At 46.0% G+C, this 17,332-nt stretch overlaps 1 protein-coding gene across 10 annotated transcripts in view; it reads left to right on the forward strand.

Moving 5' to 3' along the window:
- luzp1 (leucine zipper protein 1) overlaps positions 1–13,766 on the forward strand; it is a 199,329-nt gene extending 185,563 nt beyond the window's left edge. For all 10 annotated transcript variants that reach the window (XM_063035122.1, XM_063035120.1, XM_063035119.1 and 7 more), the window contains one exon: positions 5,291–13,766. In XM_063035122.1, coding sequence (XP_062891192.1) covers positions 5,291–5,329 — 39 coding nt within the window. In that variant the 3' untranslated portion in view covers positions 5,330–13,766. The remainder of the gene's footprint in view (positions 1–5,290) is intronic.
- Positions 13,767–17,332: the final 3,566 nt, after the last annotated feature.

Below are 17,332 nucleotides of genomic sequence, written 5' to 3' on the forward strand. Positions count from 1 at the left end.
GGTCTGTGTCTGTCTGTCTCTTCCCCTCTCCCCTCTCCCCTCTCCCCTCTCCCCTCTCCCCTCTCCCCTCTCCCCTCTCCCCTCTCCCTCTCCCCTCTCCCCTCTCCCCTCTCCCCTCTCTATCCCTCTCCCCTCTCCCCTCCCTCTCCCCTCTCCCCTCTCTATCCCTCTCCCCTCTCCCCTCTCTATCCCTCTCCCCTCTCCCCTCTCTATCCCTCTCTCTGCTGAACCCAGAGGAAGTTGTCTGTCTCTGTGTGACAGTCTCTCTCCATCCCTCTCTCCGCTGCTGGCGGAGGAAGGTCTCTGTACTCGAATGGTCTCTCACCCTCTCGCTTGATGTTGTCAGAGGATGGTGCCGGTGATCTGGGTCTGGGGCGAGGTTTAATTGACACGGTTTGTGGATTGGGCTCTGTGGTTCACGTTATGATGTGTTTCTGGTTTCTGCTCGCTCCTTTTTTTGTTGCTATTTTGATTGGGGCGGCCTGCAGATAACGAACGACACAGCACTAGGTTGAACTGAATATGCCTGGACGTTATCGAAGACTTTTGTGGGTTTGGTGTTTTACATTCTGTCTTTCGCTCATTTTTGTGCTTTGTGCACTAGGGGGAGGGGGCATGTTTTTCTTAGAACGGGTTCCATAGTTTTCTTTGTTTCATGGCTGTCTGTGGGGATGGCAAGTCTCAGGGTTGTACACTGCATACATACTTCGATAATAAATCTACCTTAAATCTTTGACACGTGCTGGCTTCCCCAGCACATCCCTGGGGTGTGTCGGTGCATTTAAGACAGAGGTTGATTGGTTCTTGATTTAAGTTTATGGGAAGAAAGCAAGGGCATGGGGTTTAAAAAAAGATCAGTCACTATTAGCTAGCAGAGCAGTTTCAATGGGCCAAATGGCCAAATCCTGCTCCTATGTCTTGTGGTCTATCTTTTAGTTTGATTGTTGAAACAATGCCCTCATCTGCTTCTTTAAACTATTCCAAGGAAGATGAGGGTAATTATTCCAAAGATCCTGCCCAATATTTATCCCTCAATAAACATCAGGAGGAGAGAGCTGATCTTATTGTTATCACTACTGTTTGTGAGGGCTTTCTGTGCACACATGAGCTGGCAAATTTCCCACATCCAGCAGTGATTAAGCTTCACGAGTTTGCAAACGCAGTGCTGGGGCGGCAGCAAACACCAGATGTGTATAATTTCTGTTGGAACAGAAGGGATAAACTAAATCATTATGAAGGCTGGTTTGTAAACAGTTGCAGAAAGGAGAGGCTATTTCAGCTGGGGCAACTCCACTCTTAAAACGTACGACAGTGTAGCACAGTGCAGGTTCTCTCGGCCACAATGCTGTGCTAACCCTTTAACCTACACTCTCAGAATCAGAGTCAGGTTTATTATAGAAACATAGAAAATAGGTGCAGGAGTAGGCCATTCGGCCCTTCGAGCCTGCACCGCCATTCAGTATGATCGTGGCTGATCATCCAACTCAGAACCCTGTACCAGCCTTCCCTCCATACCCCCTGATCCCTTTAGCCACAAGGGCCATATCTAACTCCCTCTTAAATATAGCCAATGAACTGGCCTCAACTGTTTCCTGTGGCAGAGAATTCCATAGATTCACCACTCTCTGTGTGAAGAAGTTTTTCCTAATCTCAGTCCTAAAAGGCACGTGACATGAAATTTGTTAACTTAGCAGCAGCAGTTCAATACAATACATAATGTAAAAGAAAAAAACCAGAATAAAATAATAAGTAAATAAATTACAGTATACATATATTTTGAATAGATTGAAAATCATGCAAAAACCAGAAATAATATATATCAAAAAAAGAGGTAGTGTTCGTGGGTTCAATGTCTATTTAGGAATCAGATGGCAGAGGGGAAGAAGCTGTTCCTGAATCGCTGAGTGTGTGCCTTCAGGCTTCTGTACCTCCTCCCTGCTGATAACAGTGAGAAAAGAGCATGCCCTGGGTGCTGGAGGTCCTTAATAATTGATGCTGCCTTTCTGAGACACCGCTCCTTGAAGATGTCCTGGGTGCTTTGTAGGCTAGTGCCCAAGATGGAGCCGACTAGATTTACAACCCTCTGCAGCTTCTTTCAGTCCTGTGCAGTAGCCCCCCCCCCCACCCCCCATACCAGACAGCGATGCAGCCTGTCAGAATGCTCTCCACAGTACGTCTATAGAAGTTTTTGAGTGTACTCGTTGACATACCAAATCTCTTCAAACTCCTATAATGAAGTATAGCCGCTGTCTTGCCTCCTTTATAACTGCATCGATATGTTGGGACCAGGTTAGATCCTCAGGGATTTTGACACCCAGGAACTTGAAGCCACTCACTCTCTCCACTTCTGATCCCTCTGTGAAGATTGGTATGTGTTCTTTTGTCTTACCCTTCCGGAAGGGTCTGACACATATCCTTTCATTATTCCTTCATGTGCCTGTCTTCAGAGTCTACAGTGCATCTCATCTACCTCTAACCCTGGGAACATATTTCATGCGCCTACAACTCTGTGTAGGGGAAAAAAAACTTGCAGCTCCCCATACTTTCTTCCAATCACCGTATAATTTTAAGACCATGAGACCATAAGATATTGGAGCAGAATTGGGACACTTGGCCCATGAAGTCTTGGCTTCCACAGCCACCCATGGCAACAAATTCCACAGATTCACCACTCTCCAGTTAAAAAATTTATGCCCTCTCATATTAGCTATTCTTGCCCAGGGAAAAGTCTCTGGCTGTCCTGTCTATCTATGCCTCTTATCATCTGTACACCTTTATCAAGTCACTTCTCACCCTCCTTCACTCCAAAGAGAAAGCTTTACCTTGCTCAACCTTTCCTCGTAAGACATGCTGTCTAATCCAGGCAACATCCTGGCACATATCCTCTAAAGCTTTCACATCCTCCCTATAATGAGGGGACCAGAACTGAACACAATAACCAAGCTGCAACATTACCTCGAGGCTCTTGAACTCAAATCCATGACTAATGAAGGCTAACACACACCATAAACGTAAACACGAGGAAATCTGCAGATGCTGAAAATTCAAGCAACACACATCAAAGTTGCTGGTGAATGCAGCAGGCCAGGCAGCATCTCTAGGAAGAGGTACAGTTGCCGTTTTGGGCTGAGACCCTTTGTCAGCACACCATAAATCTTTTTTTTACCATGTGTGGTTACTTTGAAGGATCTATATGGACGTGGACCCCAAGATCCCTCTGTTCCTCCACACTGCCAAGAATCCTGCCATTAACCCCGGATTCTGCCTACAAAATTGACCTTCCGAAATGAATTAATGCAGTTTTTTTTTGGGTTGAACTCCATCTGCCACTTCTCAGCCCAGCTCTGCAAGGGTCAGTATCCCGTTGCAACCTCCAACAACCCTCCACACTATCCACAACTCCACCAACCTTCATGTCATCTGCAAAGTTACTAACCCATCCTTCCACATCCTCAGCTACGGTACTGTGCAAAAGTCTTAAGCACATATGTATAGCTAGGGTGCCTAAGACTTTTGCACATTATTGCATTTGGCAACGTGGAGCGGAGAGCAAGTTTATAAATATGGTGGGAGCAGAGGATGCTGGGAATCATGAGGGTGAAGCGCGTGAGAGGGGTGAGGGACAGGTGGCAGGGAAGGAGGGCCAGGGGCTGGGGGTGGGGTACGGGTGCAGAGACACCCAGCCCTGAGACACCAGGCAATGTCGCTTGATTCCAAACAATCGGTTTATTGATCATTACAGAATGTCTCTCTGGTGCTTCCCACTCCCATCTCCTTTCCCCAACCTTGATTCCCCTCTCCCTTGCCCCCTTCCCACTCTCAGTCCACGATAGAGACCCAAATCAGAATCAGGTTTATCATCACTGACATATGTCATGAAATTTTTTTTGGCAGCAACAGCAGTACAGTGTAATACACAAAATCACTACAATACCCTAGCTATATATATGTGCCTAGGACATTCGCACAGTACTGTAAGTCATTTAGAAAAATTACAAGAGCAGGGGTCCCAGAAAATTCAAAAATCTGAGGTGCAAAGTGACTTGGGAGTCCTCTTGCAGGATTCATTAAAGTTTCATTTGCAGGTTGAGTTAGTGGTGAGGACGGCAAATGCAATGTTGACTTTCCTTTTGTGGGGATTAGAATATAAAAGCAAAGATGTAATGTTGAGGCTTTATAAGGCACTGGTGAGGCCCCACTTGGAGTATTGTGAGCAGTTTTGGGCCCCTGATCTCAGGAAGGATATGCTGCCGTTGGAGAGGGTTCAAAGGAGGTTCAGGAAAATTATTCCGAAATTGGAATGTTTATCATGTGAGGAGTGTTTGATGGCTCTGGGCTGTACTCACTGGAATTCAGAAGAATGAGGGGGGTTTCATTGAAACCCATCGAATAGTGAAAGGCTTCGATAGGGTGGATGTGGAAAGGATGTTTCTTATGGTGGGGGAGTCTAAAACCCAAGGATAGCCTCAGAATAGGGCGACATCCATTTAGGATGGAGAAGAGGAAGAATTTTTTTTAGTCAGAGAGTGGTGAATCTGTGGAATTCATTGCCACAGGCAGCTATGGAGGCCAAGTCATTGGGTATATTTAAGGCAGAGTTTGATAGGTTTTTGATTAGTCAGAGCATGCAGGGTGATATGGAGAAGGAAGGAGATTGGGGCTGAGAGGGAAATGGATCAGCCATGATGAAAGTAGAGCAGACGATGGGCCAAATGACGTAATTCTGCTCCTGTATTTTATGGTTATAAAATGCCCGGTAATTAATTGTTTTGTTGAATATAAGCCATAATTTATCCAAATAATAAATGTACCACAACCTATGCTTTCAAACATTTTAGAGCTTCAACATATTTACATTGTTAATGTTTCAAGCTACAACACCATAACAAATTGTAACGATAAACACAGAACGGAAGTCGGTAGCTTATTGTTAATAAACCGCCAGCCTGCTGAATGCCGACGCCGTCTAGTCAAAACATTTTACTTTTTCCATTGTGCCTATTAGTTGTTTTGACTGCCTGATATTGTTTGCTTTGTTCTGGTTTGTGTTTACTTGATGTGAAAAATTCTATATTCCGACTTTTAGTATCTAATAATAATTTTTTAATTTAAAAAAATGTTAGAACAAAGTAAAAATTACCCAAAAAAAGCATTTAAAATGCCGCATGACTTTCAGGTCTTATAAAAGTTTCCTGCTCAGGTCAATGGTTGGTCCGCAGTGGTGCAAAATAATTGGAAGGAATGTTGATTATATCTTGCATACTAACGCTGATTCCTTTTGACTTTTCAGGGTATCCTCTCCCAGATAAGGATGACCTCGAGACGGTGAAGCTTATGCTATCGATTTTCAAAATCGCACTGCAGTTTTTTTTTTATGTCGATAAGGCACTGCACAAGCTTCTGCAGTATAGGGTTCATTTTCATCCTGTATACTCCGTGAACTAAAGTAATCATATTACACCTATATTTTTCTAGAGACGATCAAGTTCAGAAGAAATTCTTAACAGCTGCTCGCAGTAGACAGGGAAAACAATTGCAATTATTCAACTCAGGGGAAGGAGAGGTGCCCCCCCCTTCCGCTGGCACAGAATGAGCCAAAGACAGAGACTGTGATAAATTCACCGTGCCTTTGTGCAGAAGGACACTTCAATCTGTGCCATTCGTTCTGGGAGAGGGGAAAAATCAGGAAATCCAGATAGTTGCAATAGAGGCAAGTTCAAAGCTAGTGCAGTTATTATTAGTTACTTCCCTAGGTGAAAGCTGTACAAATCTGCAAATCTTATTTGAACGTCTGAAGAACCTCAGTAAGTATAAAGTCTCCAGTGTATATCAGTGTTCTGGATAAGCAGCCAGTGTGTGTATATAATTGTTCTTTGTACTTGGTGAAAGTTTGCTTTTAACAGAGACAAAAAAAAAAGATTTTAAAAAATAAGTTTTTTTTAAAAAAAGGACCAGGAGTGACTCGGTAAATGAGAATATGCAAGAGAACCTCAGTCACCAGTTTGTTGCACGTATGCTGCGGGAGGAAGTTGGATCGGCTTCTGGCAAGAATCCCGAAGCTATCAGGGATTCAGGCACTCCACGTTGTTCATAGCACCTGAAGTATTTCTGTTCCTTCTCATTCCCGAGGGTATTATTGCTTCTGCTTTCGTGTGCCATTCTTACAGTGAGCTGATTCAATACAGAGCCGTGCCGCTTTGCGTCTGAAGGTAACCATTTGTCATCTAACTTTCTCCTTTCTGGTCATTCCTTAGCCCAGCTGCATTAAATTCAGTGCTGATTTCCAGTATTGTACATTGTTACGTGTGCCCCACTCCTGTGCAGGAGATGGGAAAGGTAGGGCGTCACATAATAAGGCTGAACCTCACTTAGACCTCGTTCACCACTGAACAGCCTGAAATCGCAGTGCGATTTGCTGAGGAAAAAGAAGTGATGAATATCAGGGAGTACAGATAGAGCACCAAATGGCAAATACTTCAGGCGTCTGTTAAATCCACTGTAGCACTTGTGTAACGCATGCAAAATGCTGGCGGAACTCAGCAGGTCAGGCAGAATCCTCCCCCACCCATCCCCCCCTACTGCGGCACAGGCGACCAACAACAGCTCGCCAGAGTCCTCTGTACTGGCCGGTCTCTCAAGTTGTCACCAACTGTAGCCCATCTTCCTGGGGTTATTTTTTTTCCTTCCTCTCCCAGGGATGAGGTCTTTGGAGCTTCTGTTGGTGTTTCTGTGGCTCTGTGTTTTCCTGGGATGGGGTCGCTGGTCCCTTGCCCAACGCTCCTCCTTTCGCGGCCGGGCTTGGAACCATGCATGGTGGAGTTCGGGCAAGAGGTCTCAGCCCAAAATGACGAATGTTTATTCCCCTCCCCTTCCGAGTTCCTCCAGTATTTTGTGTATGTTGCCCTGGATTTTCCAGCATCTGCAGAGTCTCATGTTTATGATTTGTAGCACTTGTGTCTTCCTCTGTCATTACTGACCAGAAAACCCCAGTGTTACATCTCATTCTCACGTCCTCAATCCAAGTTCCTCCTCTGGCTGTGAGGAGGCATGGTCTAGGCAAGGACCAGCACTGGATGAGCACTGTGCTTTCAGCTTCCCCTTCATAAAGCACACCGAAACAAGCGGCTGGTGTAAACATGGCATCCGTTTAACCCCAGCGACCTGAGCTTCTCACTTCAGTGTTACAAGTAACGAGGCGAAGAGGTGTACTTCCAAGCAACTATGCTGCTAATCTCTGCCCCTCACCTCCCATATAACCATATAACAATTACAGCACGGAAACAGGCCATCTCGGCCCTTCTAGTCCATGCCGAACTCTTACTCTCACCTAGTCCCACCGACCTGCACTCAGCCCATAACCATCCATTCCTTTCCTGTCCATATATCTATCCAATTTAACTTTAAATGACAACATCGTACCTGTCTCAACCACTTCTGCTGGAAGCTCGTTCCATACAGCCACCACTCTCTGAGTAAAGAAGTTCCCCCTCATGTTACCCCTAAACTTTTGCCCTTTAACTCTCAACTCATGTCCTCTTGTTTGAATCTCCCCCACTCTCAATGGGAAAAGTCTATCCACGTCAACTCTATCTATCCCCCTCATAATTTTAAATACCTCTATCAAGTCCCCCCTCAATCTTCTACACTCCAAAGAATAAAGACCCAACTCGTTCAACCTTTCTCTAACTTAGGAGATGAAACCCAGGTAACATTCTAGTAGATCTTCTCTGTACTCTCTCTATTTTGTTGACATCTTTCCTATAATTAGGTGACCAAAACTGTACACAATACTCCAAATTTGGCCTTGTACAATTTAAACATTATGTCCCAATACAACTCTGAGTTTGTTGAAGGCTTCAGTCCACCACTTTATGCAACTCATCCAAAATCCGCACCCCAGGTTTGGATTTGAACGGGGGAGCAAGTTGGTCACGGTGGCTGCTGAACCAGGCTGTTCAGACATACCTGAAGTAGGCCAGACTTCCCTTAGCCCGGGGGTCCCCAACCTGTGGTCCATAGACCCCTGAGTTAATGGTAGGGGTCCATGCCATTAAAAAAAGGTTGGGTATCCCTGCCTTTGCAGATCATCCATCAATGGTTCAATTTAATATCAGAGAATGTATACAGTGTACAACCTGAAATTCTTACTCTTCGCAGACATCCACGGAACAGAAAACAACCCCAAAAGAATGAATGACCCATAGCCCCCCCCCATCCACCCACCATGCAAGCCCCCAGAGACCATGATTTAGAGTCTATTTAAAAACTACTGTCCATCCCAACACTTCTCCATCTCAACAGGCCCTCTCTGTCACTAACGCGGGGGAGAGAGGTGTCGATCCTGCCACATGAACACATTGCCCAGCTCTGATTTCTTTTTGTTTCTCGGCCACTTGCACTGAAAGGACAGAAGGTGAAAAGTTATTTCGTTTTTGAAAACTTCCAGTGTAAAGTTGACCCGGTTTAAGATTTGACCTTCCAATCACCTTTCTTACTTGAGCAGTGATTATCCATGATTAGTTAACCAAGGAGTTCTTCCCTTTCTTGATAAAGCATTGAATGAGAGCCCCCAAAAATGTAATTATTTGATTTATAAAATGTACCTTAAATTTGACTGCACCCTTTCCAGACAGAATTAAATGGATTAGGATGGGATTGGTGTAAAAAAAAGTGTTCGGCCAGCAGAGAATTGATGGGCTGAAGGACCTGTCCCCATGTTGTATTGCTCGATGACTCTCCATTAGGTTGACCATATTGAAGATTTTTTTTTTAAAGCAGCTTTCTGTTACATTTGGCATTTGGCACGTGGCAGCTGGCTGCCTTGCGGGAAATGGGGAATGAACTGGGGGGTGGGGAAAGGAGAAAGAAAATCCTGCTGGGTTCCAGTTCCACCTGGAGACCACGACCTCTAATGGAAAGCATGTAATTCTAAAGCCCACATTCCTGAATACCCTCCCTGTCGTCAGCTAACTGAAAGATTTGCAATATCTCCAGAACAGTACACGAATTGTGCTTGGAAAGTCACAGAGCACTACAGCACAGAAACAGACCCTTCGACCAATCTGGCACTGTAGTCCCACTGACTCGCACCTGGGCCAGAGTCCTCCATACCCCTCCCGTCCACGTACATAAATGAAACGGCATCCACCACTTCCGCTAGCTGCTCATTTGGCACTTGCACCATCCTATGAGTGCAGAGGTTCCCCTTAAGTCACCTTTCACCCATAACCTGAGGCCTCCAGTTGTAGTCCCTTTCGACTTCGGTGGCATGGTGGCCAGCAGTACCAGCGACGCAGGTTCAATTCCCGCCGCTGCCTGTAAGGAGTTTGTACGTCCTCCCCGTGACCACGTGGGTTTCCTCCCACAATACAAAGACTTACCAGTCGGTGGGTTAATTGGTCATTGTAAATTGTTCTGTGATTAGGCTAGAGTTAAATTGACGGCAGCTAGGAGGTGTGGCTCGAAGGGCCTATTCTGCACTGTATCACATTAAATATATGAAACACACAGGTGAATTCAGTGGAGCAGAGACCTTCGATGACCTCCCATCTCCACCATCCAAAGTCAACAGCAGGGTTGGAGTTCAATGCTTCTGCAATCCACTGGCCTCTACCGCTTCACCAGAGCCCTGCTGGGTGGCCCTACCCGTCTCCACCTCTCACAACGGGGTTGTAGGGTTGGACTTCGAGAGGCAGGCGGCACATATGGAGGGGAATAAACAGTCAATGTTTCTGGACTGAGGCCCTTCGTCTGATCTGGAGAGGAAGGCCGGAGATGTCAGAATAAGAAACACAGAAAACCTACAGTGCAATACAGGCCCTTCTGCCCACAAAGTTGTGCCGAACATGTCCCTACCTTAGAAATTACTAGACTTCCCCATAGCCCTCTATTTTTCGAAGCTCCATGTACCTATCCAAAAGTCTCTTAAAAGATCCTATCACATCTGCCTCCACCACCATTGCCGGCAGCCCATTCCAAGGTGAGGTGTGGGGAGTACAAGCTGTCGGGGGAGAGGTGAAACCAGGTGAGGGAGGGGCATTGGGTGGGGAGGGGGTGACAGAGCTGAAGTAAGAAGCTGGGACCCGATAGGTAGAAGAGGTGAAGGGCTAGGTGTCCATACAGTCTTTCAGGTTCAGCCCCTCGTAAAGAAGCCATCTTAGTCACTCATACACAGCTCATTATCCCAGCTCACTCCCCCACCTTCGAGTCATCCTGTGCAATATTTTCCTTCTGATTTTGTTAACATGAAATTACAGCCGTGCTCCAGTGTCGTTTTAGAGAAGGAGGATCAAATCTGTAAGTATATCCTGCAATAACAGACATAATAGCTGCCTTGAGCAATGGTTCCAACCCACTCTCTGCTGGATCCACTAGATAGGTCTGTTTAACACAATAATGCTGATTATGATTAAAACCCACATAAAAATTCATGGGAAATAGAAAAAATGAAAACTACAGTGCAGAAACAGGCCCTTCGGCCCATCTCATCCATGCCAAACCATCTAAACTACCTACGCCCATTAACCTGTACCCAGACCATAGCCCACCCCAACCATCTATGTACCTATCCAAACTTCCTTGAACATTGAAATTGAAATCGCATCCACCACTTGCATTGGATTGCCAAACTCTGTGAGTGAAGAAACTTCCCCTCAGGTTCCCTTTGAATGCCTCACCTTTCATCCTTCCACCACCAAGTGCCTCGCAGTTTTTGCACATTAGGAACAGCCAGCGTTTTCCTTCTGATAGCTTTTATCATTGGGGGCGTGAGTGCACAATGTTCTGTGCACCGCAGCTCACCTATAATCCTGAGGTGGAGGAGCTCAGCAAGTCGGGCACCATTTACGGAGAGAAATAAACAGTCGATGTTTTAGCCCCAGAGCCGAGGTCCTGATAAAGTGTCTCGGGCTGAAACCTACCTATCTGCTGCCCGTTACACTGCTGGCATTCAGGGTAGTAATGAAGGTCGTCCATCTCTGGCAGTGTTCAGGGCTTCCTTCATCGTGTCAGTAGCTCGGTTTTCACTGCTGTCACGCAAGTCTTGGGTGGAGGTTCAGGAATACCGTCGAACTCAGATGTAGAAGGATACTTCATTGCTGTTTCCGTAACAATTGTGTTTGACCAGTCAGGGTTGTTGGCCCTGAGCTGAATCCCTGAACCTGGAGGACTGGTGGACCACTCTTAGTCTGGCCTCTACCCTTTGACCTGTTTGGCACGGGTGACCCTACCAAGAGCCAAAGCATAAAGCCCTGACTCCAGCCAACATAGCCCTCCGGGTCACTGAGGCACGCAAACCTCCAAACCCAACGACAAGTTTGGCATCCACCTGGAGGGCAGCCCCAAACAATCACTATTTATTTCCTGCCACAGATGCTGCCTGACCTGAAGAATTCTTCCACGATTTTATGCGCATCACCAAGAATCTTCCACGCTTTCAACTTTCACCACAGAGAAGTGCCAAAGCCTCAGGGTTTAGAAAGGGCAAACCACTGTGTTAATTCAACAGGGAACAGCGTAGGCTGAGGTATTTACAGGACCTCTCAAACTTCACCCCTTCACTGACGATTGGAAGCTAGAAAGTGCCCCAGAACACCAGAGGGGCGGGGGTTAAAACTTCATCCAGAAGGTCTGGGTTAAATCTGTACTTCATGATCTTCATTATCTGTGCCTAACAAGACTACTTGCATCAATCGAAAGGTACATGGCCTTGTTTAAAGCTACAAGTGTGATACTACTGGTGGAACTTTTCAATTTGCCAAGCTCAATATACCCCTTTACATTTTGAATACGAACTTGCTTTCCCATTAGATCGTAGCTTTCGAAAGAGACACGCTCCCTTTAGAGCCTTTTGCCTTCCTGTTTTTGTTCCGATAGGACTTGAGGCTTTTTGATGGGGTTTTTGCAGGATAACTAGAAGTGGACGGGAGGCACTGGAAATGAACCACACAGCTCTCCTATACAAATGAGGAGAAACTCGTCTTTGCTGAGAGGGTATGAGTGTGCCAGCTCTTTGTCGCTCTCTCCAACCAATATCCAATTCGGTCAAAGTCAACTGAATGTCAGGAGCGGATTGCAGTCACTGGCTGACACTCTTGCCCCTGTATGTCCCTGCTGAACAAGTTTTGGACTTCTCCCTTAAGTCATTTGCTTTTTCAGCAATCCGCTTGCTTGGACACTCTCACCGGTTCAACCCGCTCTTGAGTTTCTGCTCTTTGCGAAAGCTTCAAGATCCCTCAAGCATTCTTCCAGGTGGCTAAACATTTTAATTCCCATTCCGATGTGTCGATCCATGGCCTCCTCCTGTGTTAAGATGAGGCCGCCCTCGGGGTGGAGGAGCAACACCTTATATTCTCTCTGGGCAGCCTCCAACCTGACAGTATGGGTATCGATTTCTCCTTCTGGTGAATAAACCCCTCTTCCCTTCCTCTATTTCCCACTCTGATCTTTTACCTCTTCTCACCTGCCTGTTACTTCCCCCTACTCCTCCTACTTCCCCTATGGTCCACTCTCCTCTCCTATCAGCTTCTTCCTTCTCCAGCCCTTGACCTTTCCCAACCACCTGTCACCCCCTCCTCCCACCTTTTAATTCCAGCATCTTCCCCCTGCCTTCTCAGCCCAATATGTCGACTGGCTACTCTTTGCCATAGACGCTGCCTGACCTGCTGAGTTCCTCCAGTGTCTGGTATGCCTTGTCTGTATCATAGCCCGCTCCTCCAGACCTCAGTGACTCGAGGCCCTCCAGTCTGCTCTCTCAGCAGACGATCACATCTTCCTAACTTCCCTCCTCGACTTAGAATCGATGTCGCTGGTGGCCTCGGCGTATTTGAATTCAGCTACGTTGAATGGAATTCTCTGATGAGATCTACTCAGCGCTTGCAGTAAAGGGGCAAAAGGATCTGTGCTGGAGATGACTCTGGAGGCGTGCAGAATCCTCAGGGTTGGCATTCGGCTCTGCCCCACTGTGCCCACACTGATGCAGTACTCTGCTAGTGTGATAACTCCGAGCCCGAGTCTAAAGACTTTGTGGAAGGCGCGATTCAGGTGCGTTTCTCGCACTTCGGGCGGCCCCGGCAGTGCTGCCAAAGCCAAGTTCGCTCCTGTAGAACAAAACTTGCGCAACGCTCGATCCCGTGAACCACATTTACAGAGTCATTATAAAATGTACCATTATATATCAAAACAATATTTTAAGAGGAAATAACGATAGCATTACTGCCTTAATTCACATAGGCCTGATATTGCACCGCTCGCACTTCCTTGCCTGCCTCCACCATCATTTTAGTTCAAGAATTAGTACGTCTTGTTAAACGGATTTATCCGCTCCACGGCAAATAACGGGCAGACGCGGTGTAATTCCAGAGCAAACTAGGACTGGTACTGCAACAACGTTCACTCTCAGCAAAGCTGCAGCCTGTTAATTGCCTAGACGCACATAGCCACTGATTGGCTTGATGTAAAGGATTTTTTAAAGCAGCGGTTTTAATAGATTTTAAAAAATGCAAGTGTAACAAAAAGATATGTAACAAAGTAGATTCAAGAACATTATTTATTTGGTAAAATGCATTCTAAGGTATTTTAAATAGCTTGCAATATCAAACTGCACCGGTCTTTCCGCAAAACTGCGAGAGCTTCAGTCAGAAGGTAGAAAGCCGCTTATCGGTTGTGTTCAACGCATGTTTATCTGATTTTCCCCTTCTGTGGAGATTTCTGCATGTATTGCTCCTGAATTTAAACTGTCCGCTGAACAATTAAAATATATATATTAATCATAAGGTGCAGTGTGCTTACTTTACGGTCCAATAATTAGCGAGGCAATGGTGAGCCGAGCGTATGGCCGATGGTGGAGGAACGTGGTGGGGAATCTAATGTGGGGCGTGTGACGGGAGGGAGGAAGGGTGTGTATAATGTAGGAATATGTTGGCATGTGGGAGTATATTGGAAAAGAATGATTTTATTTCAGAATCAGAATCAAGTTTAATATCACCGGCATATTTCATGAAATTTGTTAACTTAGCAGCAGCAGCAGTAAAATGCAATGCATAATATAGAAAAAAAATCTGTGAATTACAGTAAATATATGTATATATAATCGTTAAATAAGTAGTGCAAAAATAGAAATTAAAAAGTAGTAAGGTAGTGTCCATGGGTTCAATATCCATTCAGAAATCGGATGGCGGAGGGGAAGAAGCTGTTCCTAAATCACTGAGTGTGTGCCTTCAGACTCCTGTACCTCCTCCCTGATGGTAACAATGAGAAGAGGGCATGTCCTGGGTGGTGGGGATCCCTAATATTGGAATTTTAGAAGCACCGCTCCTTGGAGATGTCCTGGATACAACGGAAGCCAGTACCAATGATGGAGCTGATTAATTTTACAACTTTCTGCAGCGTACTTTGATTCTGTGCGGTTGTCCTCCACCCCATACCAGATAGTGATTTGCAGCCACTCAGAATGCTCTCCGCTGTACATCTGTAGAAATTTTACAGTGTTTTAGCTGACTTCAAATGAAATATAGGCGCTGACGTGCCCTCTTTACGGCTCCCTCGATCTGTTGGGATCCTCAGAGATCTCGACACCCAGGAACTTGAAATTGCTCACTCTCTCCACTCCTGATCCCTCTACGAGGAGTGGTTTGTGTTCCCTCATCTTACCCTTCCTGAAGTCCGCAATCAGCTCTCTGGTCTTACTGACACTGAGTGCCAGGTTGTTGCTGCGACACCGCTCGGCTTTATTTACTTAGTTATACCCCAGCAACCTCACAACCCCAGCGGCGTAATGGCAGTAAGTTAGTAACATCTTACACAACCTCATCATAACATCCCAAGCCCTGTACCCATCCAGATCGGAACAACTACTGAGGTATGGCTCTATAGCCGCTTCAGAGCCGGCTACTTCCTTGAAATTCACTGCTGTCCGTTGTGCATTAAATACTTTCGTAATGTTTGAGTATATATATTGGTTGATTAAGTATTTCTGTTTGGTTAAATAATTAATTACGGGTTATATGGAAAAATGTGCATGGCCTACGTCATCACACTACCACGTGATACGTGCGCGCCTCGCTCAAACTAAAAGACGAAGTTACACCCGTATTTTTGGACTCTCGGGAGTTCCTGTGAATTAACAATAAATTGAAGAGATACAAAACGTACCACTGGCGATGAAGTATTTTTTTTAATGAACACGACACGGCTACCGACCTGTTAGAGTGCAGCGTGGCGTTCGAAATCAAATAAAACGCAGCGTCCAGTTAAAAACAGAAAAAGCAGTCAGCACGTGTTCTTCGGCAGGGAAAACCACATAACAATTACAGCACGGAAACAGGCCATCTCGGCCCTTCTAGTCCGTGCCGAACTCTTACTCTCACCTCGTCCCACCGACCTGCACTCAGCCCATAACCCTCCATTCCTTTCCTCTCCATATACCTATCCAATTTAACCTTAAACGACAACATCGAACCTGCATCAATCACAAGACATGAGGGAGCGTTAAAAAAAAGTGTAAACAGAAGGGTTCAGGGTTCATAAAGAGTGAGTACTTGGTGGTAATGGTCATTTCAGCTATGGCTGGCTACTTCAGAAAGACTGACGAGTTTTATTCCACGAGGGGTGGTGACTGCCATAAGTCTCATGAAGATCACCTTCTACTGTTCGTGGGGGTGAATCCTGTATTTGTCTCTCTGTAAGAAGGCCCTAATATTGTATCTGCTGTGGAATTCTTACTGACGCCCAGCGTTCAATAATGTAACCTCGATGGCTGAGGGGGACTCTCAGTTCACCTATCATTTGGGAACCATGGAGATGGGTCCAAGAGGGAGCGACAAGGGAGTGCTGGGGCTGAATGGGTAATCAGAAGGAATACTGGGATCTACTCAGAGCTTGAGGTCAAACATTAACACCAAGCATGTTGAATGTGTACGTTGACTACAGTGCCAAAAGGACTCTGGCCAAGCGTGATATCCACTCAGTGGCCACTTTATTAGGAACGCCTGCTGGATGGTGCAAATATCTAATCAGCCGATCACGCGGTAGCAACTCGAGGCATAAAAGCATGCAGGCATGGTCAAGAGGCTCAGCTGTTGTTCAGACCAAACATCAGAATGGGGAAGAAACATGACTTTTAACATGGAATGATTGTTGGTGCCAGAGGGGGTGATTTGAGTATCTCAGAAAGTGGCAATTTCCTGGAGTTTTTACACACAACGGTTACTAGAGCTTACAGAGAATGGTGCAAAAAAAAAACAAATTTCATGACATGTGAGTGATGATGATAAACCTGGTGCTGATATGGACTGGTGGGAAGGGGGCAGGGAGAGGGGAATCATGGTTGGGAAAAGGGGAAAGGAGAGGGGAGGGAGTGGGAAGCACCAGAGAGACATTCTGTAAAGATCAATAAACCAGTTGTGTGGAATCAAATGACCTTGTATGGTGTCTCAGGGCTGGGTATGTCTACAACTCCACCACCCCCTGCCCCTAGCACTCCTCCTCTGCCACCTGTCCCACACCCCTTCTGCAACACTCCACCCTCACCAGTCCCAACATCCTTTGCTCCTGCCAAATTTACAAGCTCGTTCTCTGCTCCACGTTGACAAATATGCTACTAGAAACATAGAAAACCTACAGCACAATACAGGTCCTTTGGCCCACAAAGCTTTGCCGAAAATGTCCTTACCTTAGAACTACCTAGGCTTACCCATAGCCCTCTATTTTCTCTGCTCCATGTACCTATCCAGGAGTCTCTTAAAAGACCCTATCATATCTGCCTCCACCACCGTCGCTGGCAGCCCATTCCACGCACTCACCACTCTCTGCGTAAAAAACCTACCTCTGACATCTCCTCTATACCTACTTCCAAGCATCTTAAAACTATGCCCTGTCATGCTAGCCATTTCAGCCCTGGGAAAAAGCCTCTGACTATCCACTCGATCAATGCCTCTCATTATCTTGTACACCTCTATCAGGTCATCTCTCATCCTCCGTTGCTCCAAGGAGAAAAGGCCAAGTTCACTCAACCTATTCCCCAATCCAGGCAACATCTTTGTAAATCTCCTCTGCACCCTTTCTATGGTTTCCACATCCTTTCTATAGTGAGGTGACCAGAACTGAGCACAGTACTCCAAGTGGGGTCTGACCAGGATCCGATATAGCTGCAACATTACCTCTCAGCTCTTAAACTCCAATCCCACGGTTGGTGAAGGCCAATGCACAGAGTCAACATGTGTAGCAGCTTTGAGTGTCCCTTGGACTCGGACCCCAAGATCCCTCTGATCCTCCACACTGCCAAGAGTCTTACCATAAATACTATATTCTGCCATCACATTTGAGCTACCAAAAT

The sequence above is a fragment of the Mobula hypostoma genome, chromosome 28 (genome assembly GCF_963921235.1).
Source record: "Mobula hypostoma chromosome 28, sMobHyp1.1, whole genome shotgun sequence".
Taxonomy (NCBI): Eukaryota; Metazoa; Chordata; class Chondrichthyes; order Myliobatiformes; family Myliobatidae; genus Mobula; species Mobula hypostoma.